General features: G+C 61.2%; 6 protein-coding genes across 7 annotated transcripts in view; 2 read left to right on the top strand and 4 right to left on the bottom strand.

Moving 5' to 3' along the window:
- SLC8A2 (solute carrier family 8 member A2) overlaps positions 1-953 on the top strand; it is a gene marked incomplete at both ends in the record, with an annotated part of 10,212 nt that extends 9,259 nt beyond the window's left edge. The window contains one exon of the mRNA XM_079548024.1: positions 877-953. Coding sequence (XP_079404150.1) covers positions 877-953 — 77 coding nt within the window. The remainder of the gene's footprint in view (positions 1-876) is intronic.
- A 1,420-nt stretch (positions 954-2,373) lies between these two features.
- On the bottom strand, positions 2,374-4,580 carry DLL3 (delta like canonical Notch ligand 3; the record flags this gene model as incomplete). Its single annotated transcript, XM_079548023.1, is given in 10 exon segments — positions 2,374-2,379; positions 2,453-2,537; positions 2,610-2,770; positions 2,772-3,061; positions 3,138-3,417; positions 3,513-3,565; positions 3,637-3,799; positions 3,801-3,877; positions 4,290-4,347; positions 4,476-4,580. Coding segments are annotated over 10 exon segments (1,278 nt in total).
- A 1,017-nt stretch (positions 4,581-5,597) lies between these two features.
- Positions 5,598-9,312, bottom strand: TIMM50 (translocase of inner mitochondrial membrane 50; the record flags this gene model as incomplete). The annotated part of the gene is made up of 11 exons (XM_079548022.1): positions 5,598-5,702; positions 5,802-5,908; positions 5,990-6,146; positions 6,237-6,335; positions 6,419-6,523; positions 6,610-6,729; positions 6,999-7,057; positions 7,314-7,335; positions 8,816-8,847; positions 8,931-9,081; positions 9,163-9,312. The coding sequence occupies 11 exons, from the start codon at positions 9,310-9,312 to the stop codon at positions 5,598-5,600; spliced, it is 1,107 nt and encodes a 368-aa protein (XP_079404148.1).
- Positions 9,313-9,955: 643 nt separating this feature from the next.
- On the bottom strand, positions 9,956-17,206 carry SUPT5H (SPT5 homolog, DSIF elongation factor subunit; the record flags this gene model as incomplete). 2 transcript variants are annotated; one of them, XM_079548019.1, is made up of 29 exons in its annotated part: positions 9,956-10,099; positions 10,327-10,422; positions 10,513-10,716; positions 10,789-10,957; positions 11,154-11,312; positions 11,529-11,630; positions 11,817-11,948; positions 12,030-12,132; positions 12,207-12,311; positions 12,400-12,484; positions 12,586-12,711; positions 12,929-13,075; positions 13,296-13,442; positions 13,562-13,717; positions 13,820-13,956; positions 14,035-14,128; positions 14,389-14,494; positions 14,626-14,696; positions 14,771-14,860; positions 14,940-15,191; positions 15,293-15,361; positions 15,445-15,475; positions 15,629-15,694; positions 15,785-15,853; positions 15,946-16,015; positions 16,138-16,149; positions 16,746-16,811; positions 16,895-17,045; positions 17,126-17,206. In XM_079548019.1, the coding sequence occupies 29 exons, from the start codon at positions 17,204-17,206 to the stop codon at positions 9,956-9,958; spliced, it is 3,240 nt and encodes a 1,079-aa protein (XP_079404145.1). The 2 variants fall into 2 exon arrangements, with proteins under 2 accessions (XP_079404145.1, XP_079404144.1); XM_079548018.1 differs by lacking the exon at positions 16,138-16,149.
- Positions 17,207-20,917: 3,711 nt separating this feature from the next.
- MED29 (mediator complex subunit 29) lies at positions 20,918-22,056 on the bottom strand (the record flags this gene model as incomplete). Its single annotated transcript, XM_079548015.1, has 4 exons — positions 20,918-21,145; positions 21,304-21,388; positions 21,665-21,723; positions 21,859-22,056. The coding sequence occupies 4 exons, from the start codon at positions 22,054-22,056 to the stop codon at positions 20,918-20,920; spliced, it is 570 nt and encodes a 189-aa protein (XP_079404141.1).
- Positions 22,057-22,228: 172 nt separating this feature from the next.
- PAF1 (PAF1 homolog, Paf1/RNA polymerase II complex component) lies at positions 22,229-25,830 on the top strand (the record flags this gene model as incomplete). The annotated part of the gene is made up of 14 exons (XM_079548027.1): positions 22,229-22,278; positions 22,375-22,404; positions 22,488-22,580; positions 23,262-23,383; positions 23,476-23,542; positions 23,641-23,742; positions 23,836-23,941; positions 24,060-24,128; positions 24,220-24,323; positions 24,417-24,533; positions 24,727-24,855; positions 24,939-25,044; positions 25,132-25,219; positions 25,303-25,830. 14 exons carry the CDS (start codon positions 22,229-22,231, stop codon positions 25,671-25,673), a joined length of 1,554 nt encoding a protein of 517 aa, XP_079404153.1. The 3' UTR covers positions 25,674-25,830.
- Positions 25,831-26,330: the final 500 nt, after the last annotated feature.

The following is a 26,330-nucleotide window of genomic DNA, read 5'->3' as shown; positions in this document are numbered from 1 at the left end:
GGGCTTTTTTCTGATTGCCCCCCCCGGGGGGGGGGCAGCTGATGCCATTCGCGATGTTTTTTGCACCCGTTGGGGCTTTTTAATGAGATGTAATTAATTAATGGGTTTGTAGGGAGCTTTTTTTTGTACACTGGAAAGGGATTTTTGGAATAAAGGGAAATGTGAACCCACCCCCCCCCCCCCTCCCATCTCCCCCCCCCTCCTTCCTGTGCCCCATTGGTTGGGGTGGGGGGGGGGGTCACTGAGCCCCATGGACCCCACAGAGGACCCCACCAGCACCTCATTGTCACCCTAAGGACCCCATTGTCCCTGTCCCCCCCCCCCCCCAGATCCCATTGTCACCCCCAGGACCCCCCACTGTTCGACCCCCCCCCCCCCCCCCAACCTCATTGTCACCTCAAAGTCCCCATAAAGACCCCACTGTCCCCCCCCCCCCCGCCCCCCTTGGGCCCCACAGTCACCCTCAGGATCCCAGTGTCCCATCCCCCCTCCAGCAACTCGCTGTCACCTTCAGGACCCCCTTTTATCCCCCCCCCCCCGCCCCCCCAGCGTCCCACTGTCACACTGAGGACCCCACTGTCTCCCCAGCACCTCATTGTCACCTCCAGGACCCCAACGTCCCTCCCCCCCACTCCATTTCTTCTCATTCCCCAATGACCCCCCCCCCCACCTCTCAGTGCCCCCCCAGTGCCTCTCAGTGCCCCCCCAGTGCACCCCCAGAGCCCCCCACTGCCCCCAGGTGCCCCCCAGTGTCCCTCAGAGACCCCCAGTGCCCCTTACAATCACCTCAGAGCCCCCCCCCCCAGTCCCCACCAGTGCACCCCAATGCCCCCAGACACCCTAAGCGCCCCCCACTTCCCCTCAAACCCCCCCCAGCACCCATCAGAGCCTCTGAGCCCCCTGAGTGTCCCCAGTGCCCTTCAGTGCCCCCAAGTGACTCTCAGAGCCCCTGAGTGCCCCCAGTGCCCATCAGAGACCCCCAGAGGCCCTCAGTGCCCCCCACTTTCCCCCAGACCCCCCCTGTACCCATCAGCGCCCCTCAGAAGCCTGCAGTGCCCCCCCAAGTGCCATTCAGCGCCCCTCAGAAACCCCTCAATGCCCTTCAGTGTGCCTCAGAGCCCCCCCGTGCCCATCAGAGTCCATCAGAACCCCCCCAGGACCCCTCAGAGCCCCCCCAGCATGCTTCAGAGACCCCCAGTGCCCCTCAGAGCCCCCTTGTGCCCTTCAGTGTCCCCCCAGAGACTCCTAATGGCCATCAGAGTCCCTCAGAGCCCCCCCCCCCCCCCCAGTGCCTCCCAATGGGCTCTGAGGGGCACTGGAGTGCACTGCTGGGCTCAGTGGGGTGCTGGGGGCTTTGAGGGTCCCCCCAAGGGGGGGCACTGGGGGGGGGAGTGGTGTGTGAAGATTGATTTCTGTGTAGTGGGCTGATGGTGGGAGGCGGCGTTGCTGGGTGATATTGGGGCACGACTTAGGGGTGACATTGGGGTGACACCGGGGTGATGGGGGGGGGTATTGCTGGGGGGTGGGGGGTGGATGGACATCAGGGAGTGAAGCTGGGGGGGACATCATTGGGCTGACGGTGGGGAGCTGAGGTGGTTGGGGTGCCATTAGGGTGACGTTGGGGTTGGTGGAGGGGTGACCCAGGTGACAGGTTGACATTTGGGGTGATGGTGGGGGTGCAACTCGGGGGGGGGGGGAGGGGGGTGACACCAGGGAGGGAGGCTGGGGAAGGGGACGATGCTGAGGGCGACTCTGGGGAGTGATTTTGCTGATGGTGGGGCATTGCTAAGGGGGGACAGTGGGGTGATGTTGGGGTAACGGGGGGGGGGGGTGACTTCAAGGAGTGATGCTGGGAGGTGATATAGGGGTGAGGGTGGGGATGACATGGGTGACACCGGGGGGGGGGCGTCGCGCCGAGGTGTCACTGTGGGTGACATCAGGGACGTGGAACAGACCCCAGCTGCTCCAGCCGTGCTCTCAGCAGCCCTTGGACCCCGCTGCTCCCTTGGGCCGCACGGTGCCACCCCGCAGCTCTGTCTGCCAGGGAACAAATCCCATCCATTAAAGCTGCTCTTTACGAGCAAAACCGAAGACTCAAATCCACATCCGCACCTCTGCTGGTTTGTTTGTTTTTTAAATGAAATGATGCTCTCTGTATTTTGCCTGCAGCCCCCGCAGCCTCCAGCTGCAGCACGGTTGGCCCGCAGCGGGGCCCATCTTCATCCTCGCTTGGCCTCCAGCTGCTGTGCATCCTCCCTGCATCCCCTGCCGTGGCCAAACAGCAGCACTGCAGCCGGCAGGGACCTCACAAGGGGGTTTATGGAGGAAGTGATCCAAAGGACGTGGCTGGGGTGGAAGTTCATTACCGTCACCTCAGACCTGGAAAAGGGGAACGAAGAAGAGCCAAGTGCTGAGCTTGGAGGGCGGCCCCCCTCTCTTGCTCAGACCCTACCTGGGTGGCAGAGGCACGGGGCAGCTGCTGCTCCAGCCCAGGAAGGCTCAGGCTGGGGGCCCTCATCGGCTCCAACGTGCGGCCGCTGCAGAGGTGAAGCCCTTCAGGCGCTGCCCTTATTGCCCCCCAAAAGCCCCCCCAGCAGCCCCGCTCTCACCTCTCACCCCCTGGCCTCCGTCGCCAACCCCGAGCTGCCAGCACCAAACCCAGCCCAGGGCCCAGCAGAGCTATGGGGAGGGCGCAGGCGAGGGCCAAGGGAGCCGGGGGTCGGCGATAGGGGGCAGCCGGGCCTCCCCCCACCTCCTCCTCGCAACGGGGGTCCCATGTAACCGGGGGGACAGGCACAGACGTGACCGGAGAAGTGGGTGTAGCAAGTAGCACCGTGCAGGCAGGGCCCCGAGGCACAAGCATCAGCGCGCTGGCGGCAGTCGTCTCCAGCGTAGCCCAGGGTGCAGGAGCAGCTGTAGCTGTTGGTGCCGTCCACGCAGGTGCCGCCGTTGGCACAGGGGTTGGGGCTGCAGTCGTCCACGTTGTTTTCGCATCGTGCCCCCGAGAAACCGGGCTGGCATTTACAGATGACGCTGTGACCCAGATCCAGGCAGTGCCCACCTGAAGGCGGAGACGGGGGTCAGCGCCGGCCGGGGGGAGGCGCAGCGCGGCAGGGAAGGAGCCGCGGGTCGCTCACCGTGCAGGCAGAGGCGGTTGGCGCAGCGGTCAGCACGGCGCTCGCAGTTGGAGCCGTGGAAGCCGGGGGGGCAGCGGCAGCTGTAGCCAGCCCCGGAGTTGGGGGCAGGCGCACAGGCGCCTCCGTTGAAGCACGGCCCCAGGGCACAGGGTGACGGCGATGCCTCCGGCAGCGGATCCGGCACGGGGATTTTCTCCGCCGTTTCAGGGGCTTTGGGTGACGGGGGCCATATTGGGCTGGGGGGGTCGCAGCGCAGCCCCGCAGCATCGTTCCTGAAGGCCTGTAAATGGGGGCACGGGACTCATCCTGAAGGAAGCCCCGGGTGGTGGTGGCAAGGAGGGGGGGGGGGGGGTTCACTTTGGAGGTGTCACTTACCGTGCTGTTAGCGCTGGAAAGGGTGCAGCCCCGGCCATCAGCCCCACAGCCCTCTGCACGGGGACAGGGATCAGAAGGCGGCGGGGACAGAACGGAGCCGGATGGGGAGAGGGTGGGCACTCACGGTGGGCGCAGCACAGAGGGCGGCAGCGACGGCGTGGGGGGACGCGGCAGGCGGCAGAGTAAGGGAGGCAGCGACGGATGCAGGGGGAGCAGGGGGGGAGGCAGCGGGGGCCACGGGCGGGAAGGCGGCAACGCAGGCGAGTGCTGAAGCGCAGCCCCCCCCCCGGCACCCCCCTGCCACGGACCCCCCGGCACCAAGCGCTGCTGTGCCACCGCACGTCCCAGCAACCGGCTCTGGGGACCTGGGCAGACATCAGTGAGAGCAGCAGGACCCCCCCCCCCCTCCTTTTATCCCCGACAGCCCCCTCCCGTGCCCACGGGCTCCCCTTGGCCCCCCACCCCCCCCGATCTCCATCTGCCCCTCTTGCACAGCTGCCCCCCCAGCCCCAAACATCGAATCTCCTTCAGATTACACCAACTCCCCCTCGCCCAGCCCCTCACCAGGAACCCAGGGCTTCCCCCCCCCCCCCCAACCCCGCTTTGCACTAGCTGCCCCCCCCCACAACCTGACGACCCTTCATTTGTCCCCACCTCCCACCCGCCTCCTTTCATCTCCCCTAATGACCAAACGATTCTCTTCCCACTCCCTGCTCCCACAGGACTCTCTGCTCCCTAAGGATGCCCCCTTCGAGCCCCCATTAATTCCCTACTCACCTCCGGGGCCCTTGGCCTCCTCCAGCCGCCAGGACTCGATGATGAGGGAGACAGTGCCCTGGTGGCAGTGGGGAGCAAAGACGTGGGGGGAGATGGGGGCGAGGGGGAAGGGAGGCACAGGAAGGGCATTCGTAAGATCCTGGAGAAGCCTTGGCTCCATCAGGGTGGGCTGGGGGAAATCCTCACCGGCCAAGGGAAGGCGAAGGGCAAGCGAAGAATGCGTGGAGCCCCTGGGGTCGGAGGGGGGCCGGGGGGGCTCTGAGCGGCCCCCAGACTGCAGCCAATCCCCATGGAGGGGCGCAAACAGAGACGGAAAACGAGGCGACAAGAAGGGGGGCCCCTGCACGGCCCCCCCCAGGCCGACAGCACCCGCAGCTCCAGCACCCCAGCCAGCTGCACCTGCAGGTGGGCATCAGGATCCCCAATCCCCCCCTCTCCTTCCAGTTCCCCGCAGCACCCCAAAGCCCCTGCTTGCACGCCAGCACCCCACGGAAGGACGCCCTCGGGATTCCTCCCACCGCCATCCCTCATCCATCCCCAAAACTCCTCCAAACCGGCCCCTACCAAAGACCCCACAGCACCCCCTGCTCAGCGCTCCCTAAAAGCCCCGAGGGTAATTCAGAACATCCCACAAAGGCGCCGCTGCCCCCCTCCCCTCCTCCCTTTCTTTTCAGAGCTTCAAGGACAAAGACGGCCAGCGAAGCACCCAAAGCAAAGCAAAGGGAATTCTCCTGAGCCAAAAATCCCTGCCAAAGGGCATCCTGAGCCCCTCCAGGGTGCGCTCACCACGGAAGGGCACAGCAGGGCAAGGATGGCAGCCAGGAGCAGCAGAGCCATGGCCCGGTGCTGGGGTACAGTGGGGAGGGGGGCTCCCACGTGGTCCCAAAGCTCAGCAGGGTCTGAACCCGCTGCCACCCCTGGAACCCCCTGATAAGGACCAGGCCCCGTCCTGTTATAAACCACACCTCCGACCCCACCTACAGCACTCCCCCATAGGGGGGAAAAGGGGGGGAGGCAGCCCCCCCCCCCCCCCCCCCCGTGCTTCTTCCATCCTCCCACAGGCCCCAGGACAGCGGGAGAGGTGACAACACTCCCTGCCCCCCATCACAAAAGCAGCAGTAGAATCCCAACGGCTCCACGTAACCCTTTATTCACCCTCGCGGAGCCGAACCTCCCAAAATAACAAAACAAACAAACAAACAAAAAGAAATGTAGCTCAGACACAGCGCCAGGACCACCAGTAAAGTCCAAGCATGCAGTAAACGCGATGACAACGTCCTGGTGACACGATGACAACATCTTGGGCCATCACTGCTGCTTGGAACGTGCCCAGAGACGGCCAGCCAGGGCGCCCAGGAAGAGCCCCGTCGGCTTCTTGCCCTGCGCCATCTCAGCCAAACGCTGTTGCTCCTCCTGCATCCCAACCAGAGCACAAAACACCCGTCGCCCTTCAGCCGTCGCTGCACCTCGGCGCCTTCCTCACTCTCCCACGTCTTCTCCCAGCCTCCTCACCTCCTCCAGCTGCGACCGGCGGCGTTTAAAAGCCGCCAGCGGATCGTCCTCCAGCGCGTAGTTCTCCAGCACGCTCCTCACGTCTTCAACACCACTGAGGGCAATGGCTGAGGGAAGTGGAGTGGGAACACGTCAGGGCTGGGCAGGGAGAGGTGGCGGGCGCACGGATGCGGGGTTTTTTTTCTCACTTTTGAGGAAAGCAGTGAGGTCGTAGAGGGCGCGATCATCGGAGCTGCCGTCCCAGCGGCGCAGCGCCAGGCCGTTGTAGGGCTGCAGGCAGAAGGCTTCCTTGCGGCAGTCCACCACCACCACCTTGGCAGGATCTCTGTTGAGGCAGGAGATGTCCTGGGGGTGGATAGGGGACAGAGAAGGGCTGCCATAGGGCCGGGGGGGGGGGGGCACCGACGTGTCCCTCATCCCTCTCCCCGTCCCCACCTTGACGTGGTGGCCATCCATGTAACGGGTGGCGTCGCGGAAGAGGCGGTAGGAGATGAAGCCGTGCGGGTCGATGCTGTCGATGAGGGGGAAGGCAGTCTGGGGATAGAAAGACGAATAGGGGGGGGGGTCGAGTCGAGCCCACCTTTGGGCTGCAGCCCCTTCCCCATGGCTGCACACACCATGCCCGTTTCGGAGGTGAAGATGACGATCTCGTAGAGCGGCGCGAGCTGCTGCAGGAGGCTGTCGATGCCCGGACGCTTCTTGAAACGCCAGCCAGTGATGAGCTGGAGCAGAGGAAGGAGGCAGAAGGATGCAAGAGATGAGGCCGTCAGCAGGGGAATGGAGGCAGGAACAACGGGCTGCCACTCACCGACCATTCGGGGTGCAGCAAGACATCGGTGAGCTCGATGACCAGAGTGTAGGGCGGCTGGTAGTAGGGCTCACGCAGAGGGTCTGGCAGCAGCTTGGCACTGGTGGGCTCGATGATCATCTTGATTGAGAAAGAGCAAGAGACAGGCCACCAACGCTGGGACAAAGGCCCTTCAAACAGGGATGAGAATCCTCCCTCCCCCCCCTCCCCCCCCATAAGATCCACAATAGAACCCCAAAACCAGGCCACGACGTTGCCAGGATGAGGGCAAAGATCCCCCCGAAGAGCACGGGGGTCTTAAAGTGCTGCTGCTGCTGACATCAGCAAGGCTTCCAACAAGAACAGCCCCAAAAAGAGATAAAAACCCAAATGGGGAAAGCCCCACGCACCTGCCTGTAGTCCTTGAAGTACTTATAAGTCCTGCGGAGCTGCTGGATGCCCACAGGGTCTGTGGAACCAAGCATGGGTGAATGCATGGGATCTCAAGGAGGGTGAAAATCCCAATCTCTTTCTTCCTACCATCCCCATAGAAACGAAAAGAAACAACACGTAGGAGAAAAAGCCCCGCTGGGGCAACCAGCTGGTGCTAACAACATCACAAAAGGCCGCTGCCATGTGTCAAAGCAGCCCAGGGGACACAGCTTGTCCCCCATCCCCTGCAAGGGCCGCCGCCGCCTCCCCCCCCTGCTCCGTTTGTTACTCACCACCATCAAACTCATCGGGGACCTGCAGGGAAAGAAAAAACAAATGCAAGAAAAACCACGACCAAAAGGGTGGGAAGAGGGAACCCCAGGCGGGGTGATTTACAGCTAGGTGAGGTGGTTTTCCTGTGCTAGCAGCGCTTCCTTCCGCCCGTGGATGCCCCTCGTTGATTTTCTCACCATCCTGCCGATTGCTTTGTCACCCCCTGGCTATTTTCCCCCTGCCCTTTTGATGTCCCAACAGCCCCGGATGAAGGGGAACAATTCACAGCTCCCCCCCAGGCCGCACATCAAACCCTGACGGCTCTTCTCAGACGGCCCCAAAAAGGGGCTTTGGATGGGGGGAAGGGAGGGGGGGGGAAACAGAAACCACCACGAAATGGGAAGCCTCCCCCAGTTGGTTCTGAGGGCAGTGCAGAGCTGTGATGGATTTAGGAGTCAAATGTTGTTTCTGCATTAGAACTAGATGCTATTTTTTTTATTATTTCATGGTCTCTGCTGGCACCGTTCTTGTCGGGAGTCTTTTTTACTTTAGTTGGGAGAGATTCTGATAGTTTGCATCGCTTATCTTCTAGAGAACCTTCCTCGGGAATGCGTGCTCAGCATAAAGGTGTATAATAGGCATATTTTGTCGTGCGTATTGCAGGAATACCCTGCACGATATGCACCAGACAGCAAATCGTGACGTGCCCAAGGAAGAGCCTGAAGAGACATCGGGAAGGCCTGGCATCCCCCCCCTCTCCCCATCCCCCAGTGTTCTTTGTTTAACGAAGGGTTTGAAGAAAATCACCATATGAATACAAGGAAAGCACTGAGACATCTCCGAAACAAGGGGGTGGCAGCTGAATGCAAGACAGCAATGAACAAATGGAAACCTTGGAGAAGACGGTGAACCTGGAGCACCCAGCCAAAGGGGAAACGGGGGAGGGGGGCAGGCAAAAAGGGTACAAAGAATCACAGAATGGCCAGGGGTGGAAGGGACCTCAAGGGTCACGAAGCTCCGACCCCCTGCCACACGCTGGGCCATCAACCTCCACGTTTCACAGCAGCCCAGGCTGCCCAGGGCCCCATCCAACCTGGCCTCCAACACCTCCAGGGATGGACGGGGCATCACAGCCTCTCTGGGCAGCTGTTCAGCCCCTCACCGCTCTCACAGCACACAACTTCCCCTGACATCCAACCTCCATCTGCCCTCCCTCGACTCCAAACCATTTCCCCTCGTCCTGATGTTACCAACCCTTTCCAAGAGCTGACTCCCCTCCTGTTTCCAGGCTCTCTTTGGGTACTGCAGGCTGCAATGAACCCCGCAGCCTTCTTTTCTCCATGCTGAACGAGCCCAGCTCCCTCAGCCTGCCTTCGTAAGGGAAAAGCGGTCATTGTGTCTTAGCGCTGCTCCTGCCATTACAGTCGCGAATAAAATCCGCTTTTTATCAGAAATACCGTCCTGACAACAATTATTTGGCCATTCCCAACACGGATCACCGGCGTGGGGACACGCAGCTCACCTTGGCTCCGTGTTCATCCACGGCGTTGCTGCCTGGGGGGAGGGGAGAACGTGAGGCGGGGTTTGGGGTTGGGTGGGGGGCGGGGATCGGAGTGCAGCACCGCGGGGGTCCTTACCGAAGATGTAGATGATGGTGATGCCGGTACCGGCACCCAGCAGCCCCGCCAGCCGCAGGGCCAGCCGCCGAACGGCCGCCAAGCGCTGCTTCCTCCGCTGCTCCTCCTCCTCATTACCGGGGTTCGGCCGCCCCGGGGTTCCCTCCAGGCCCTGCGTAAGGATGACGGTGAGGCCCGGAGGCTCCGCTGCGAGCACCGAGCCCTCTGGACCGGCCCTTCCCACGCCTCCTACCGCCTGCTGCTGCCGTAGCCGTTCCTGCAGCACCGCTTCCGTACCGGAAGTGCCCGCACCGCTGCTGCTCACGGCGCGACTCAGAGCGGCGAGGGCCCGGTGGGCCGCGAGGGCGATGCGGGCCCCACGCGCCGCCGCCGTCGCCGCCATTTTCCCGCAGCGCTCGTCTCTAGGGCTGGGAAAGCCACGCTTCCCGGCGTGCCCAGCGGTTGGCGCTGATGACTGGCTGAAAGCGCCGCGCTTCCCGGCGTGCAGCGCGGGGACCGCTGATTGGCTGCAGCGCCGCGCCGTCTCCAATAGCCACGCTTCCCGGCATGCCCAGCGGTCGGCGCTGATTGGCTGGAAGCCCCGCGTTTCCCCGGCGAGCTGCGCGCCGCGCTATCATCCCTGTCGCCACGCTTCCCGACAAGCCCCGCGGCCGGGCCTGATTGGCTGAAAGCGCCGCGCCGTCTCCCGCTGCCACGCTTCCCGGCATGCCGCGCGCTCGGCGCTGACTGGCTGGCAGTCCCTACAATGCCCATCACCCCCCGCGCCCTCCCGGAAGCACGCCGTGTAAGTCGCGCCGCCGCCTCTTCCCCGGAGGAGGCGCGGACGGCTGTGGGGGGCCGTGAGAGCGCAAAGCAGCGGCGGAGGAAGCGCCGCTGGAAGGGTGGAGGCCCGGACAGGAGAGTCTCGCCTCGGAGCGCCGCGTTCAAGGGAAAGCGGGTCGAGGGGTCACAAGCGTTTATTGGATACGGCCATCTCGCTTTAAACGGGCGGCCGGGGAGAAAAACGAAGGGGACCCAGGCAGCGCTCAGGCCTCCAGCAGCTTGCCCAGGAAGCGCAGGTTGAGGATCTTGAGCTGCTCGTCCAGGTCCATGCGCACAATCCCGTCCTCACCGTCGATGCTGAGCAGGATGCCGGTAGCCTCGCGGTCCTCGCCCAGGATCACCTTCACCTGTGGGGACAGCAGGAGCCCAATGGGGCTGAGGGGTATCTGGTAGGTAGCCCAGGAAGGGCCACGGGGATCCACGAGCCCTCCCCTATGCTGTGCGGTGGGATCCAGGGAGAGTGAAGGGGACTGAAAGGGGTGGGAGAGCCAAGGGGGTCCCCGGGCAAGGCAGGAGGGGGAGGTGGAGCCCAAGAGGGGGGCAGGGGCAGCATGGGGAGCGGTGATGAACGTACCTTGTTGCTCTTGGTGGGGGTGACGGGCTCCAGGTGCTCACTGGAGATGCTCACCACTTTCTCGCTGTCCTTCAGGTACACAGAGCACATTCCACCCTGCGGGGGGGAAGGGGAGAACAGAGAATCGGTGTTAAGGTTTGTTACAGTCCTGTCACCGCCCCACACGCGGTACCACCGTGGGCTCACCGTGACGCTGCGGATCACCCCGGTCTGTCCCACTGCCTGGCTATCCAGATAGGTGTCCCGGACCTTCACTTGGATGTCAGTGGTCACCCAGTCGCTGGAGCTCTGCTCGATGCCTGAACCAGGGGTGTGGGGGTTGTAGCCCCCTGGAGATGGTGCCCCAGGTGTCATGGGGCTGTAGCCCACTGGACTGGGGCTAGGGCTTGCCTGAGGGAGAGAGAAAGCAGCATAAGCAGCAGTAGGAGGCTATGGGAGGCAAGGGAGTGGAACTGGAGGTACCTGGTAGGCCATCGGTGATGGCGTGGGGTGGTAGCTGGCTGGTGAATGGGTGTTCTGATAGCCCACAGGGCTGGGGGCCACTTGGTGGTAGCTCTGGGGGCTGGGGCTGGGCTGGTAGGAGCCTTGTGGCGATGGCACAGCGTAGGGTGAGAACTGGTCAGTGTTGTACCTGCCAGGGTGAGAGGGAGTCATGGGGATGCTGTGTTGCATGTAGGAGACCTCAGGGAACATTATGTCAACCCAGAGCCACGGTTTGGGATCCTCTGGGGCTGCAGTCTCCCCTCAGGATCCCAACTGTGGTTCCACAGAGCTGTGGTTCCCCTCCCAGAGTTCCAGGGCCAGTGCAGAGTGGAAGGAATGCTCACATGGCTGGCGTGCCAGGGGTCTGGGGGTTGTACGGCTGGGTGACCTGCGGTGATGAAGGGTCAGGATAACCAGGGGTCTGTGGGTTGGGGGTGCCACCGTAGCCTTGTGGTGAGGGCGTGGGCTCGTCATCAAAGCCATATTCAAAGTCCTCATCGGCTCTGTGGAAGGAAGACAAACCTCATCAGCACAGCCAGCTCAGTTCAGTGACTGGGCCCCCGCAGTGAGGACAATCCAGAATCGCTGGAGCCACGGCAGCGATCAGAGATCCCAAACGTGACTGTTGTGATGTTGTTGTGGGGACATCACAGTAACCGCAGACCCTGCAGTGGGTCTGTCCTGGTCAGCAGCCCCTCCTCCCCCCCCCCAGCACTCACCTGGAAGGTGTGTTGGGGTTGTTGGGGTCCCAGGCGCCGCTCTGAGCAGGCGTGCGGCTGCCATCGTGAAGCGGAGTCTGTGAGCCGTAGTGTGGCGTGCGGCTGCCTGCAACAGCCCCACAATGGCTGCGTCACAACCCTCTGCCTCCCCACCGAGTCCTGTCCCCTCCACCTCAGCCCCGTCCCCTCCTCATCCTCAAAGCCTCCTTCACACACCCCTTTCCATCCAAAAGATCACCCCAGAACCCACTTCACCTCCATCCCTTCTCTGTCGACCCCCAACGCCACTCACCATCATGGAGGGGCGTCTGGGAGCCGTACATGGGAGTGCGGGAGCCAGAGCCGTACATGGGGGTCTGGGACCCATACATGGGGGTCCGTCCGTAGGTCGAAGTCATCCCACCCGGGCGCCTTGAACCCCTGCAGCATCGAGGATGTGAAGAAGCCCCTAAGAGGCCGTCCTGCAGAGGGAGCAGCACAGCTCCCTGTCCTTGTACTCACACGGTGGTCAGGCGCTGGCGGTCCACCGAGATGGTCTGGCAGGTAGAATGCAGCTCCACCCGGGCCGTCGACTCCGTTGCATCCTTCACCACCCCGATGTAGCCTATGAGTCCCAACGGTCATTTGACGAGGGAACCAGGGCAACCCACAGCTTCTTGCCATCCGAAAACCACTCACCTTTGTAAGGTCCCTGGGAGATGCGCACTGTCTGCCCGATCAGGTCGTTGTCCCGCCGCCCGCGTCCACGGCTCATGCCACCTCCACCAAAGCCACCACGCTGGCCTGAAGGACAAGGAAGCGAGGGCTCAGGCTGAGCAGGAAGTCCTTGGGGACGCTCTCTTGACCCTGGGGGCACCCCTGCAACGCTTACCGGCCCCACTGGGATGCATTGGGCTGCTGATACGAGGGCTCATGGGAGCAAAGCTGCCTACAGTGAAATTGGTGACGTCCCGTGGCTGCGGAAGGGAAAGAAAACGGTGCTGGAGAGCAGCAGCAACAAAGGCACAGGGTCACGGCCCCCTCCAGCAGCCATCACTGACCCCCGGTGCGCCCCCACCTTGGAACCACCAGCCAGGACAAGGTGTCGGGTCTTGCAGACAAACATGCCACCATTCTCCACCAGTTTCTTGCAGTGCAGGAAGGCGAAGCCCCGGAAGAGGTGCCTGATCTCTCCCTCACGACCCTGTGACAATGGCAGGGGTGAGCCTCAGGGGGGTGGCAGGACCTCCCCCAGCAACAGGACTCAGAAGGCTGTCAGGAAAAACCCAGTGTTCCCTATATGCCAAGAAAAACCAACCCAGAAAAGCACCGACAAATCCAGAGCATCTATGGCAGACCAGGACCAGGCCAAGGTGACCAAAAAGTCTCACCCCAGTCACCCCCAACCCCAGGGTTCCTACCGAGTGGGGCCCATCTATGACTTTGACGATGTCCTTGACGTGGATGTTGTTCTGTTCTGAATCGAGGGCGACAGCGAAGCGGTTGTCCTTCTTCCTGGTGACAGCCTGGTGCCGCACCGTCACCACCTTTCCGTACATGTTCAACACCTGAAACACAAACAGGAATGGCAAAAGCTGGAGGGGTGCTGCCCAAAACAGCCCTCCAAGGCAGCACGGATTGCATAGATGCAAAACAGAAGGTGGGGAGGCGTTTTTGGCACAGGGCTGCACATGGAAACTGCTTTCTAGTCTTCAAGACACCCGAAAACACACACAGTAAAAAAAAAAAACAAAGCTCCTTCCAGCATCACGGGCAACTGGAGCTCACCTGGAAGGTCTCACGCTCCAGTCGTACAATAACACCCACTGTCTGGGGGTCCAGCTGCACCAGTTCACCCCACTCATGCTGTCCCCCCACATCCACACCCGACGCCGTCTCCGAGCAGAGCTGCAGATCCCGTGGCAGAACCTTGAGCTGGTGTTGGGGCAGGAAGAATGAATGAAACGCAGCTGCCACGGCCAATTTCCCCCCTTTCTCCCCTTCCCACCAGCATCACGCTGAGCCAAACTGTGGCCTTCCACCCCTCCGCTCACCTCGTGCATGGTGAGGTCTGAGAAGAGGATGACGAAGTTCTCCTCCACCCTAACAATGAGGCCCGTGTCACCCTCAAAGCGCCCTGCGATCACCTTCACGTGGTCACCCATCTTGAAATATTTCCGCAGCTCCTGAGCTGGGAATTCCAGCATGTCCTAAAAGAAAAGCAGAACTCTGCAGGCGCTGGGGAAGAGGCACGCAGCGTCCTGGTGAGGCTGCAGCAGCCACACGAAGCTGCTCCCTGGGTGCTCTGCTACCTTCAAGTCCTCGTGTTTGGGCATGATAGTGATCTTGTTGCCATCGACGCTGAGGATCTTGCCCTGCAGGTTGATCAGTTCACCCTCACACACCTCCACGTTGTCACCGGGCTGGAAATTATGCTCACGCTCCTTCCCTAGGGGTGACAACACAGAGAGTCAGGGGACAACAACGCACGGGAAACAGCAGCGTGCGTGAAGAGGCACCCGCGTACCCGTGCTCTCTGTCACCACCTCCAGGTCAATGCCTTCAGGCTGGTCTTCAAACTTCTCCAGCTCTGACAAGGTGGGCTTCACACCCTCTGTTATCTGTCAGGAACAGAGCTGGTGGTGGCCACGACATCCCACTCCTCTCCAGAACTCACCTACTTCCCTAAGCCGTGCCAATGCCAAACGGCCCGTGCACCACGGCTGCGGCCATCGCTACCAGAGAACAGGGAGTTTCTGGCCTCCCACCACCCTCCTTCCCCCCAGTAACTCAGCGTTCGGGTCTTGACACGAGAAGGAAAGCAGTTTCGGGGGGAAAGGAGACAGGCTCAGGTTGGATCTGAACAGAGTCCCACGCTCACCACTGCTGACATGGCGAAGCTCTTGAAGAGAAAGCCCTTGCGGCTGTAACGGTTGCCTTCAAAGATGAGAAAGTCTCCATCAGAAGCCACGTCACCTCCCAGAGACCTGAACCAAGACAGAGGCAAAACCAAATCACCCCCTCGTGGAGGACAGCTCACCAGAGGGCGTTTTTTTTCCAAGCATGGTTGTTGTGTTGGTTTTCTTTCAGTCTGATGTTCTCTGATGCCACCACCTACCTGATCTTCTCGGCATCAAAAAGCCTCTGAGGGGGTCGCTTGAACTTTTTCCTCTTGGCAAACCAGTCCTTCTGCAGATTGGGAGGCAACACGATAAGCAAACGAGCCCCAGCACAGCAGCACCACGCAAGAGCACCCCACTTACCAAACTCATTCGGGCTTTGATACGGTCGAAGTCAATTCGGGGGATCATCTTTAAGGAAATCTGGTTCTGGCTGGGCTCCACGTAATCCACCTGCCCACAGGGACAGGGTGGCAGTGAGCCGGTTGTCCTCAGCTCCCCACCGTGGGGCTCCTGTGCCTTCCTGCCTCACCTGGGCGATGTCGTCCTTGTAGATTCCCCTCTTCAGACGCACCCAGGACTTCGGCTTCAGATTGGTTACCTCCTTCACCACTTTCAGCACGTCCGTCATCTCCTTGATGGGCACCATCTGCTGGTTCCAGTAACCCATCCGCAGATTCCCTACCCCCTCAATCGCCTGCTTCACGTGCGTCTGCTTGTAGGCCTCCACGTAGATGTATCCTTTGACGTGCTCGGGGGCCACCACCGACTTGATCTGCAAGGGCTGGAGGAACCAAGAGGCGCATGAGGGCCGGAGGGGTGCAGGTGGTGCAGCAGCAGGTGGTGCAGCCCCCCCAGCCGCCACGAGGCTCCCCATGGCCTCACCGTGTCAGTGAATTGGTATGCAATGAACTTCCTCATCAGAGCGATGGCTGTAGCACGCTCCTCTCCGATCTGTGGTGGAAACAGGTTGCTTTAAGGTTGAGAAGATGGCCTCCCAAACGCCGATTCCGACTCCAAAGATCCCTAGCGCTTACCTTGCATTTCACCGTCCAGAGATTGGGATCCCTGCACAGGACCAGAGAAAGGCATTTACAGGGTGGCCTGAGCTGGCTAAACCTGCCAGAGCCCACCTGGCTGGGCAGCTCAGCGTAACACAGACCTAAATATCTCATTTTTTTCCCCCCAAAATCCATGTGTTTTCTACCCCGAGACACTCACTTGACTCCGGGCAGCAGCTGCTGCTGTGTGATGTCATCTGAGAGCTCATCAGAGCCGCCATAAACACTGGTAAAATAAAATTGGACAATAAAATGAAACAGTACAACCCTTGACAGGCGGTAAGGCAGGGTGGCAAAGCCACGTCTCCCAACTCACGTCTCTCCCACTGAGGACTTGGCGTATTTCTTCATATAGTACTCGCCCAGCTCTTCTTCACGTTGGTCCCTGTAGGTGGAGAAGGTGGAACCGGGCATCAGCACAACTCCCACAGCCTCTCAGGGGGCAAAGAGGCGGCGCACAGACAGAGCTGGCATCACCTCCAGAGATTCTGCAGCCGCCGAGCACCAGAGCGGTCCTCATCCAACACCACGTTGTCAATGTTGGAAGCTGCAAGGAAGAGGAGGGTCGAATGCGGCTCACAGCAGCACAGGGACGTGGCTGGGCTTAGCTGGCCCCAGGGGGTGGCAGCGGTTGCCCCCCCAGGGGGGCTCAGACTGACTCAAGCTTACCTTCAATCTCTTCTGCTCGGGAACAAGGAGGTGGCGGTGGAGGGCAGACAGTATGGAGCAAATAATAGCGGCAAAACCACCCATGGGTGAGGGGGAACAAAGGGGAAGGAACAAAATTAAGACGGCAGCACAGGAGGGGAAAGGAAAACACAAGAAACGTTTAAATAAAATTAAAACATAATTTAAAAAAAAAGGGGTAAAAAATAAAACCAGGCAGGTGTGAATGAAATGCGCTAAGCAGACAGACAAAGGGTGGACAGAAAGACAGACAGTTGGGATGAGGGAGGTGAGGGGTCAGGGGCCACAGAGTCCCATTCCCACCCCTGAGTGTGGGGCTTGAGGAGAAAAACACGCTCAGAGGTGGGGAAAGAGCAACAGCAGCCAACCCAGTGTTTTAACCCAGAAGAGCTGCACCAAAACCAATCCAGCAGCACAGCACTGCAACCCAGAATGGCGCACCTCTCCCAAAGGAGCCGTACCACCACAGAGCTCTGCTTCCATCCTCTTCTGGCCTTAAGGCCAGAGAGCAGGGACCAAAGCCCGAGGCGGATCTCGAAGCCCCAGGGAGCATCCTCAAAGCTGGGGAGCCCCCAAAGCATCCTCCTCACCTTTCTCCAGGATGTCCTCAGCTCCATCTTCCCACTGATCTTCATCCTCATATTCATCATCCACATCTGGGGGGGGATCACAGCGGTGAGAGCAAAATCCAGAGGCAGCCGAGGCCCCCCCACCATCCCTGCTCCGCCCCCCAGCTCACCGGCTTCATCTAAGATAAAGCCGCCATGCCGCGGCTTCTTAGCAGGCCGGTCGTCATCTTCCTCCTCCTCCTCCTCATCGTATTCCTCCTCCTCCTCCTCCTCCACCTCTTCCTTCTCGCTGCCCGCTGCACTGGCGCGCTCCTCCTCGGCCTGCACAGCGGTGAAGGGGGGGGGATGCTGAGGGCCGGGAAAGGCGGGGCACGGCGCACGCCCCACACGTTCAGCCTCACCTCAGCTTCTTCAGCCTCCTCCGCCTCGCTGCTGCGTTCGCTCTCCTCCTCTGAGAAGTTGCTGTCGTCGCTGTCCGACATGATGGGGCGGGGGGAGGGGAGGAGCCCAGAGATGCGCTAAGGGAGCGGGAAGCGGACACGAGAAGACGTTGAGGGTACGGAGGGGAGATCCCAGGGCTTAAAGGGGGGCCCGTTGGCAAAAGGAGGAACGGAGAGCAGCACCGGCCCGCCCCCAGCAGGCCCCGCCGCCAGGAGGACAGCACTTCCGCCTCCCTCCATCCGGTTCCGGTCAGCCAGCACTTCTCGCGAGCTTAGTCTCCGTCACGTGTTCGTAGGCGGTAGGTAGAGCGGAACGCGCTTGGTCACGTGATTAGACAGAGGCGGTGGTGGCCTGGAAGGGCCAAAAATGAGCCTAGCGGAGGAAATCGCACTGCGAGAAGATGTCAAGGGGTGAGCACTTCCCATTTCGGTCAGCCAGCACTTCTCGCGAGCTTAGCCTCCGTTACGTGTTCATAGGCGGTGTGCAGAGCGGAGGGCTCTTGGTCACGTGATTAGACGGAGGCGGTGGTGGCCTGGAAGGGCCAAACAGGGGCGCGGCAGAGGAACTCGCGCTGCAGGGAGCTGTCACGGGGCGGGGTTTGACGTCACAGCTCCGCTCCGCTCCTTTCCTCCTTCCCCCCCCTCCCTCCCCCGGACAACAGAGCAACCAACACCAAAGAAAGAGTTCGTTGATTTATTTAAAACAAATAGGAAAAAAAAAAAAAAAAATCTGCATTTTCCCCTTCACCCCTCTCCCCATACCCCCCCCCCCAGTTATAAAACACATAAATACAATATAAAACCTCTGGCCACCGAAAAAAAAAAAAAAAAAAAAAAAAAAAAAAAAAAAAAGAAAGAAAAAAGAAAAAGCCATACACAGGGACAGGAACGCCCCTAAGGCACTGAGTGAGTAATAAATAAAGGCAAAATCAGGGCGGGGAGGGAGACGACAGGACCTGCCAGCCTCGTCTCCCTCTCCTCCTCCTCCTCCCCCCACTTCCCACTTATTACCACTGGGACCGAGCACAACGTGCCCCCGCCCCAGGGATGCTACATCTGTTAACTCCGCCTCCTTCAGCCCAAAGTTCCTGGCGGAGGGAGGAGGAAGGAAGGAGGGTTCCCTTCCTCTGGGGAGGGACCATCACCACACCCCTCATTCCGACACTGAGATACGGTCAAACACTGGGAGGCGGTGGGGGCTGCCCGGGCTGCCCGTGTTTCCCTCCGCCGGTGCGGGGCCATGCAGGAAGTGGCAGCGGGAGCCATACGGGCACGTCCCGCAGCGCTGGAAGGTGCTGCACGGCTGCGTGCGGTACTTGGGGTGGCGGCGGAGCCCCCGCAGCTCCTCGGGGCCGTGGGCAAACTGACAGCGGGCACCATAGCGGCAACGGCCGGTAGCGGTAAAAGGGGCGGCACAGTTCGGTCTTGTAGAGCGGGGACGGCGGCGAGGAGGGGCGGTGACAAGGAGAAGCTGAACGGAGATTGAGGAGGGGAAAGCGACGGTGACAGCTGGGACGATTCGTTCGACGTCGGAGACAGAAGCGCCAGGCCGAGAGAGGAGAGCTGAGCCGATCTGCGAGACGGGGAACGGCACCGGGACGGTCCCGGGCGGATCCGTGCCCAAAGTCAGCGCCGCCAAAGCCAGCAATGCGGCGTCGGGGGACTGCGGGCGGGTCAGGCCGGGAGGAGCCCCGCGAAGCCGAGGAGAGAAACCGGGAGGGGGGGGCACGGAGCGACCGCTCGGAGCGCTGAGGGAGCGCAGGAGGCGGCCCAGCTCCGGGGACGGCGGGCACCACGGGGAGCGAGGAGGCAGCGGGGGCTCCGGGGACGGCTCGGAGGGAGGCTGACCGCAAAACGGGCCCTATAACGGAGAAACGGTCGGTGTCAGACGGGAGCGGGATCCGAGGGAAGCGAGGGAGGGAGGGTGAAGAACAAGACGACGATCCGTACCTGACGCAGCGGCTCCGGAGCTGGGCCAGCTGTAGCGGCAGCCATGGCGATAGAAGAGGAAGAGCGGAACTGCCGGGCAGCGTTGAGCCGCGGTGCTTTTCTAGTGGGGCGCTCCCGTGACGTCACGAAGGCGGGTGGGCGTGGCCGGAAGTTGGAGCGAGGCGCGGCCATGAGCTCAGCGCGTTGGGGGAGGATGGGGGGGGGACGGGGGACGACGTCAGCAAAGGGGCGAGGAGGGGCGGCTCGGGGTGGGCTGGGCTGAGTCATCGTGCCGGGAACCGAGGATCGGCGCGTGGGTGAGCGATGTCATTCACCTGGACTTGAGCAAGAACTTTTGACGCTGTCCCCCCCCCCTCCACCGCGTCTTTCTCTCCAAATGGAAGGGATGTGGATGCGATGGGTGCGGCGCTGGATGGATCAGTGGGGTCCTGGGCTCCATCAGCACAGGGGTGGCAGCAGGGACGGGGAGGTGATCGTCCCCCTCTGCTCTGCTCTCGTGAGGCCCCTCTGCTGCGTCCAGGGCTGGAGCCCCCAGTGCAAGAAAGACAGAGAGAGCTTGGAGCCACGAAGATGATCAGGGGGCTGCAGCACCTCCACTGTGAAGACAAGCTGGGCTCGTTCAGCCTGGAGAAAAGAAGGCTGTGGGGTGACCGCATTGCAGCCTGTGGTGCCCAAAGGGAGCCTGCAGACAGGAGGGGAATCAGCTCTTGGAAAGGGTTGGTAACAGCAGGACGAGGGGAAAGGGTTGGAAGTTGAGGGAGGGCAGATGGAGGTTGGATGTCAGGGAAGTTGTGTGCTGTGAGAGCCGTGAGGGTGCTGAACAGCTGCCCAGAGAGGCTGTGATGCCCCGTCCATCCCTGGAGGTGTTGGAGGCCAGGTTGGATGGGGCCCTGGGCAGCCTGGGCTGCTGTGAAACGTGGAGGTTGGTGGGCCCTGCGTGTGGCAGGGGGTTGGAGATTCGTGATCCTTGAGGTCCCTTCCAACCCTGGCTACAGGGACCCATAGAGACCCATAGATTCCCATAGGGACCCTTAGGGACTCGTAGACTCACAGTATGGCCTGGGTTGCAAAGACAATGATCATCCAGTTCCAACCCCCTGCTACATGCAGGGCTGCCAGGAGACACAGAAGGAAACATAGATTCCCGGAGACCCATAGATCCTCATAGGGACCTATAGACCTGTAGATCCCTCATAGGGACCCACAGACTCACAGAATGGCCTGGGTTGAAAAGGACCACGATGCTCATCCAGCTCCAACCCCCTGCTGTGTGCAGGTCACCAACCAGCAGCCCAGGCTGCCCAGAGCCACATCCAGCCTGGCCTTGAATGCCTGCAGGGATGGGGCATCCACAGCCTCCTTGGGAACCTGTTCCACTGCCTCACCACCCTCTGGGGCTGCTCTCCAAGAGATCTTCCCCCAATTTTGTACGAACACCTGGGATTGCCCCGACCCAAGTGCAGCACTCTGCACTTGGCCTTATTGAACCTCATGAGGTTTTCATGGGCCCACTTCTCCAGCCTGTCCAGGTCCATCTGGATGGCTTCCCTTCCTGCCAATGCATCGACTGCACCGCTCAGCTTGGTGTCATCACGTTGCCTCTATAAGGATGATCCCTCCCCCATCATCCACCTCAATGCACAGGCAATCCCCCCACGCGTAGGGTGACACCCTCTACATATATCTGACCCTCACACCGCTTAGAAACACCCCCCCAGGAACCCTCAGGACGCTGCCATGCACGTGGGTGCCTTTATTGTTATTATTATAGGAAGCTGCCCGCTTCCTACCCCCATGACCTCATCAGGGCCCCCCCGTAGGGGGCAGCTTGCCGGTGATCTTGTTGGCACCCTCCAGCAGGGCGTTGTGGATGTCCTTGGCGCCTGCAATCTGTGCCTTGATGAGGGGCAGGTACTGGTTGTAGGGCAGGCTCTCGCCGGCAGCCCCCTCGCCTTTGGGAGCCGCTGGCACCAACGCAGGTGCGTGCTTTGCACTGTCGAAGCTCTGTGAGAGGCACTCGTGCGCCAGGCGCTGGAGAGGGGGTGTCACCAGAGGGGACATGGGGCTGTGTGTGCCGGGGGGGGAGGGGGAAGGACAAGGAGTGTGCAAAGGACGTTGCCAAAGGAAAATGGGAAGTGAAAATGGGAGGGAGGGGGGCGCAAAAAAACAGCGCTTGGAGAGCCACTCACAAGGCAGAGCTCAAGCTGATCGCACAGCGCGTAGAACTCCTCCAGGCTCTTGTCAAAGCGTTGCAAGGCTCCGTCGGCGCTCTTTCTGCCCATGGGACACGGCCACCATCACCCCCACTGTCACCACATTGCCAGGGTGACACTGGGGGGCCAAGGAAAGGGGCCTAGAGAATGACCGTGGGGGGGGGGGGGGGGGGGAGGGCAGAAGGAGCTTGTAGAGGCTGCTGGAGGCAGGGAGAGAAGCCTGGGGACTTTGGGTAGGACCCAGACAAACCGGTGGGGGTCTTGGGGATGGGGGGGGGGGGGAGATGCTGGGATGGGACTGGGGTCCGTAGGTGAGCACCCTGCCGGGCTCACTCACTGCCCGTTGTCGATGTTGGAGTTCTGCACCAGGTTCTGCGCCGCCACCTTCATCAGCGTCTGCGAGGCGAGCACAGCGGATCACATACGGCGGGATCCCACACCGCCGGCCCCGGCTTCGTCCCCCAGCCCCGGGAACGGCTCGCCCGCCCCGATGGCTGAAGGCCCCGCCCCACACCGGCAGGCCCCGCCCACCTGCAGGCTTTCCTTCAGTTGCGGGATGAGCAGCCGGAATCGCTGCACCGGGTCGAAGTCCTGCGCCTGCGCGGCCGCCACCTGCGCCGGAAGCGGCGGTCCCGGTCCCGCTCCTTGTCCAGGTCCGGGAGCGGCGGACAGCGGCGGCGGCGCAGGCGCGGCTGGCGGTCCCGGCGGTGGCTGTGAGGGCGCCGCCATTTTCCCGCTGCTCCCTTCACTTCCGCTCCCAGTCGGCCTTGCGCGCGCCCGCGTCCGGAAGTGACGTCACACCCGAGGGCCCTCTCACCGACCGGAAGTCCTCCTCTCGCTTCCTGCCGCGGCTGTCCGGCTCGGTGCCTGCTCAGGGCCGCCGCCGCCTCCAGGCCCCGCCATGGCGCCCACCATCCAGACGCAGGCGCAGCGGGAGGAGCCGGGTCACCGGTACGTCACGGCCGTGACGTCACGAGCGAGGGGCGTGACGTCAGGGGGCTGCGGGGCTCTCCCCTCACGCCCCCTCTCTTCTCTGTCTCCCCACAGGCCCAGCTCCCACCGAACGCTGCCCGAGAGGTGAGGGGGGGCTCGGTCTCTAAAGGGGAGTCCAGGGGGGGTCCCTGTTCCCCCCCCCCCCACGCTGACAGCGCTGCCTGCAGGTCGGGTGTGGTGTGCCGGGTGAAATACTGCAACAGCCTCCCCGACATCCCCTTCGACCCCAAGTTCATCACCTACCCCTTCGACCAGAACCGGTACGTTGGGGGCAATGGAGGCAGTGGGATCCCGGGTTGTTTAGAAGCGAATTTTGGGTTCTTGGGGTGGTCCTGGGACCCGTCGTCATCAGAAACAGGGCTGCCAGCAGGAACAGGGAATTAGTTGTCCCCCTGTACTCAGCTCTGGTGAGGCTGCACCTCGAGTGCTGTGTCCACTTTTGGGCCCTCGCTGCAAGAAAGACGTTGAGGCCCAGGAGCAGGTTCAAAGAAGGGCGACAAAGCTGGTGAGGGGTCTGGAGCACAATGGGGCCTTGTGATGGGCGGCCGAAGGATCTGGGATTGTTCAGCTCGGAGAAGAGGAGGCCCAGGGGAGACCTTATTGCTCTCTATAACTACGTGAAGGGAGGCTGTAGTGAGCTGGAGGTCAGCCTCTTCTCTCTTGTAACAGTGATAGAACCAGAGAGAATGGCTTCAAACTGCACCAGGGGAGATTTAGGCTGGAGGTTAGGAAACACTGCTTTTCTGAAAGAGAGGTCAGGCACTGGAATGGGCTGCACAGGGAGGAGGTGGAGCCACCGACCCTGGAGGTGTTCAAGGGATTTTGTGTTGAGGGACGTGGTTTAGTGAGAGCTGCTGGTGATGGGTGGGCGGTTGGACTGGGTGATCTTGTAGGTCTTTTCCAACCTTGGTGTTTCTGTGATTCTACGTCACGCTCTCCAGGTTCGTGCAGTACAAGGCCACGTCTCTGGAGAAGCAGCACAAGCACGACCTGCTGACTGAGCCTGACCTGGGCGTCACCATCGACCTCATCAACCCTGACACCTACCGCATCGACCCCGGTGGTGAGCTCAGCCCTTAGGGGTGTCCCTGCCCCTCGGTGGGAGGCGGAGGGGACCCAAGGCTGGGGGGGGATACTGGAGGATTTCTTTGGTAGTGCTCCTGGACCCGGCGGATGAGAAGCTGCTGGAGGAGGAGATCCAGGCACCCACCAGCTCCAAGAGGTAACGGCGTATTCAGGCCCTCCCTGGAACTGGTGGGGGGAATAGATCTCCCCTCCGAATCCATCCTCTGTCACACCTGTGCCCCACCTGTGGCTCAGGTCACAGCAGCACGCGAAGGTGGTGCCATGGATGCGAAAGACCGAGTACATCTCCACCGAGTTCAACCGCTACGGCGTGTCCAACGAGAAACCCGAGGTCAAGTGAGTCTGAAGGAGGGCGCATGAGGGGCACAACCTCCTCGTCCCCCCGCCCCCCAACCTCCCCCGTTGCCGCTGTGCTCCGTCCCTATCCAGGATCGGAGTCTCGGTGAAACAACAGTTCACAGAAGAAGAGATTTACAAAGACCGCGACAGCCAAATTGCCGCCATCGAGAAGACTTTTGAAGACGCTCAGAAAGCGGTGAGAAGGGATTTGGGGGGGGGGGGGAGGATGGGGGCGGTTTGGGGTCTCCCACCCTGCTTTTGGGAGTCTTGACCCCATCCTGTGTGGTTCTCCCCCACCCCCCAAATCCTCTCAGATCACACAGCACTACAGCAAACCTCGCGTCACCCCCATCGAGGTGATGCCCGTCTTCCCTGACTTCAAGGTAGGGTGTGGGGTGGCGTGTGTTTAGGGGGTTTTGGGGGGGGGGGGTTTCGTTGTGGCCCCAAACACCTCTGCTTTTGTCCCTGCCCCAGATGTGGATCAATCCCTGTGCCCAAGTCATCTTTGACTCGGATCCAGCGCCGAAGGACACGAGCGGTGCTGCAGCACTGGAAATGATGTCCCAGGCCATGATCAGGTGAATAGGATGGAGCTGGACCCCGAAGGCTGAGAAGGGGGGGGGGGGTGATGGTTGCCCCCTACAGCTGCGTTAACATTTTCCTGCCCCCAGGGGGATGATGGACGAGGAGGGGAACCAGTTTGTGGCCTATTTCCTTCCCGTGGAGGAGACGCTGCGCAAACGGAAGAGGGATCAGGAGGAGGAGATGGACTACGCCCCCGAGGACGTGTATGGGGGAGTGGGCTTAGGGCAGGGGGGCACCCTACAACAGAAGGCAAATCGAGAGTGCCTCTGGGTTTTTGTGGAGGGGGTCTGGAAGAAGAAGGGAGGAGATGGTCTGGCAGCAGAGAGGGACGGTTTGGAGGGGGAGGTCCTACCGTCCCAGTTAATTCTCGTCTCCTGACCTGCATTCCCTCACCAGGTACGACTACAAGATTGCACGTGAGTACAACTGGAACGTGAAAAACAAAGCCAGCAAGGGCTACGAGGAGAACTACTTCTTTATCTTCCGGGAGGGTGATGGCGTTTACTACAACGAGCTGGAGACCAGGTGAGTTTGGGAGCCTCACTTTGCAAAAGGGGGGGGGGGGGGGAGGATGATAACAGGGCTGCCTGACCCCCTCTGGCCCTCAGGGTGCGGCTGAGCAAGCGCAGAGCGCGGGCAGGGGTGCAGTCAGGCACCAACGCAGTGCTGGTGGTGAAGCACCGTGACATGAACGAGAAGGAGCTGGAAGCACAAGTAGGACCCCCAGCAGCCCCCCCCGACCCTTTGGGCCACCTTCTGCCTTCCCTCCCAGGGGGCAGCTGAGTGAGTTTTCCTTTGCAGGAGGCACGGAGGGCGCAGCTGGAGAACCACGAGCCTGAGGAAGAGGAGGAGGAGGAGATGGAGGCTGAGAAGGAGGCGGCAGGCTCAGGTGAGCAGCGTTGGGGGCAGGCAGCGCTCCTTCCATGGGGGTGGCCTTGCCTTGATGGCTTGCTCTGGCTGATCTCTCCCTAGATGAAGAGCGGGAGAAAGGCAGCGAGAGCGAGGGAGCGGCGAGTGGCGATGAAGAAGAGGAGGCTGAAGGCTCCGGTGCCAGCAGCAGCGAGCAGGGAGGTTCAGCCCGCAGCGAGGACGAGGCAGAAGATGAAGAGGAGGAGGAGGCCAGGGGGGCCCGGCGGGGAGGCAGCGATGCCGCCCGCGCTGCCCGCGACCAGGAAGAGATCTTTGGCAGCGACGACGACGAGGATGAAGAAGAGGACGATGAGGAGGAAGAATCGGAAGGTGGGGGCAGTGAGGGGGGGCCGCCCCGCAGCCCCCGGCTCAGCCCCAGCGAAGCTTCAGATGACGAGAGCCCCAGTGAAGCCTCTGATTCTTCCAGCGACTGAAGCTGGGGAGGGGGGGATCTGCACCCCATTCCCCCCCCCCCCCCCCCCCCCAGAAAAAGGCAGATGGGGGGTTGGGTGGGTGATTTTTGTTTGGTTTGGTTGTCGTTTTTTTTTTTTTTAATTTTATTTTTATTTTTATCTTTAATAACGTAGTCATGGTTACCAGCCATAGTCATAACAAAAGTTATTCATAATAAAATGTATCTAAAATAACGTTTCTATCTCGAGGGCCGTGGCGCTACGTGTACAAAGGGGGGGGGGGGGAGGCTGTACCGAGCAGGGCAAAGGGGGGGGGGGGGCAAGAGGTGCCAGGGCCACCCATCCTCCCTGGGGTATCAACGTGTACCTAAATCAGGGGTGCATCATCTCCCCCCTCCCAGGGCACAGGGGGGACGCAGCGACGTTGCACCCCGACCCTCCCCCATCACCCTTGGGGAGCTGCTGTTTGCCGGGGCAAATAATATTAATATAATAATAATAATAATAATAATAATAATAATAAAGATGACGACGACGACAGAAAACAAAAACAAAACAAAACAAAAAAAATAAGGGGGGGGTTATTAAAAAATGTTAAACGCAACGAAAACTCAACTGAAAATGGGCCAGGAGAGCCCTGCCCCCACGTGCAGCCCCTGTAGTGTTCACAAGCCCTGC

This window comes from Tetrao urogallus, assembly GCF_951394365.1.
Source record: "Tetrao urogallus genome assembly, chromosome: 38".
Taxonomy (NCBI): Eukaryota; Metazoa; Chordata; class Aves; order Galliformes; family Phasianidae; genus Tetrao; species Tetrao urogallus.
This window is presented reverse-complemented; position numbering and strand designations above follow the sequence as displayed.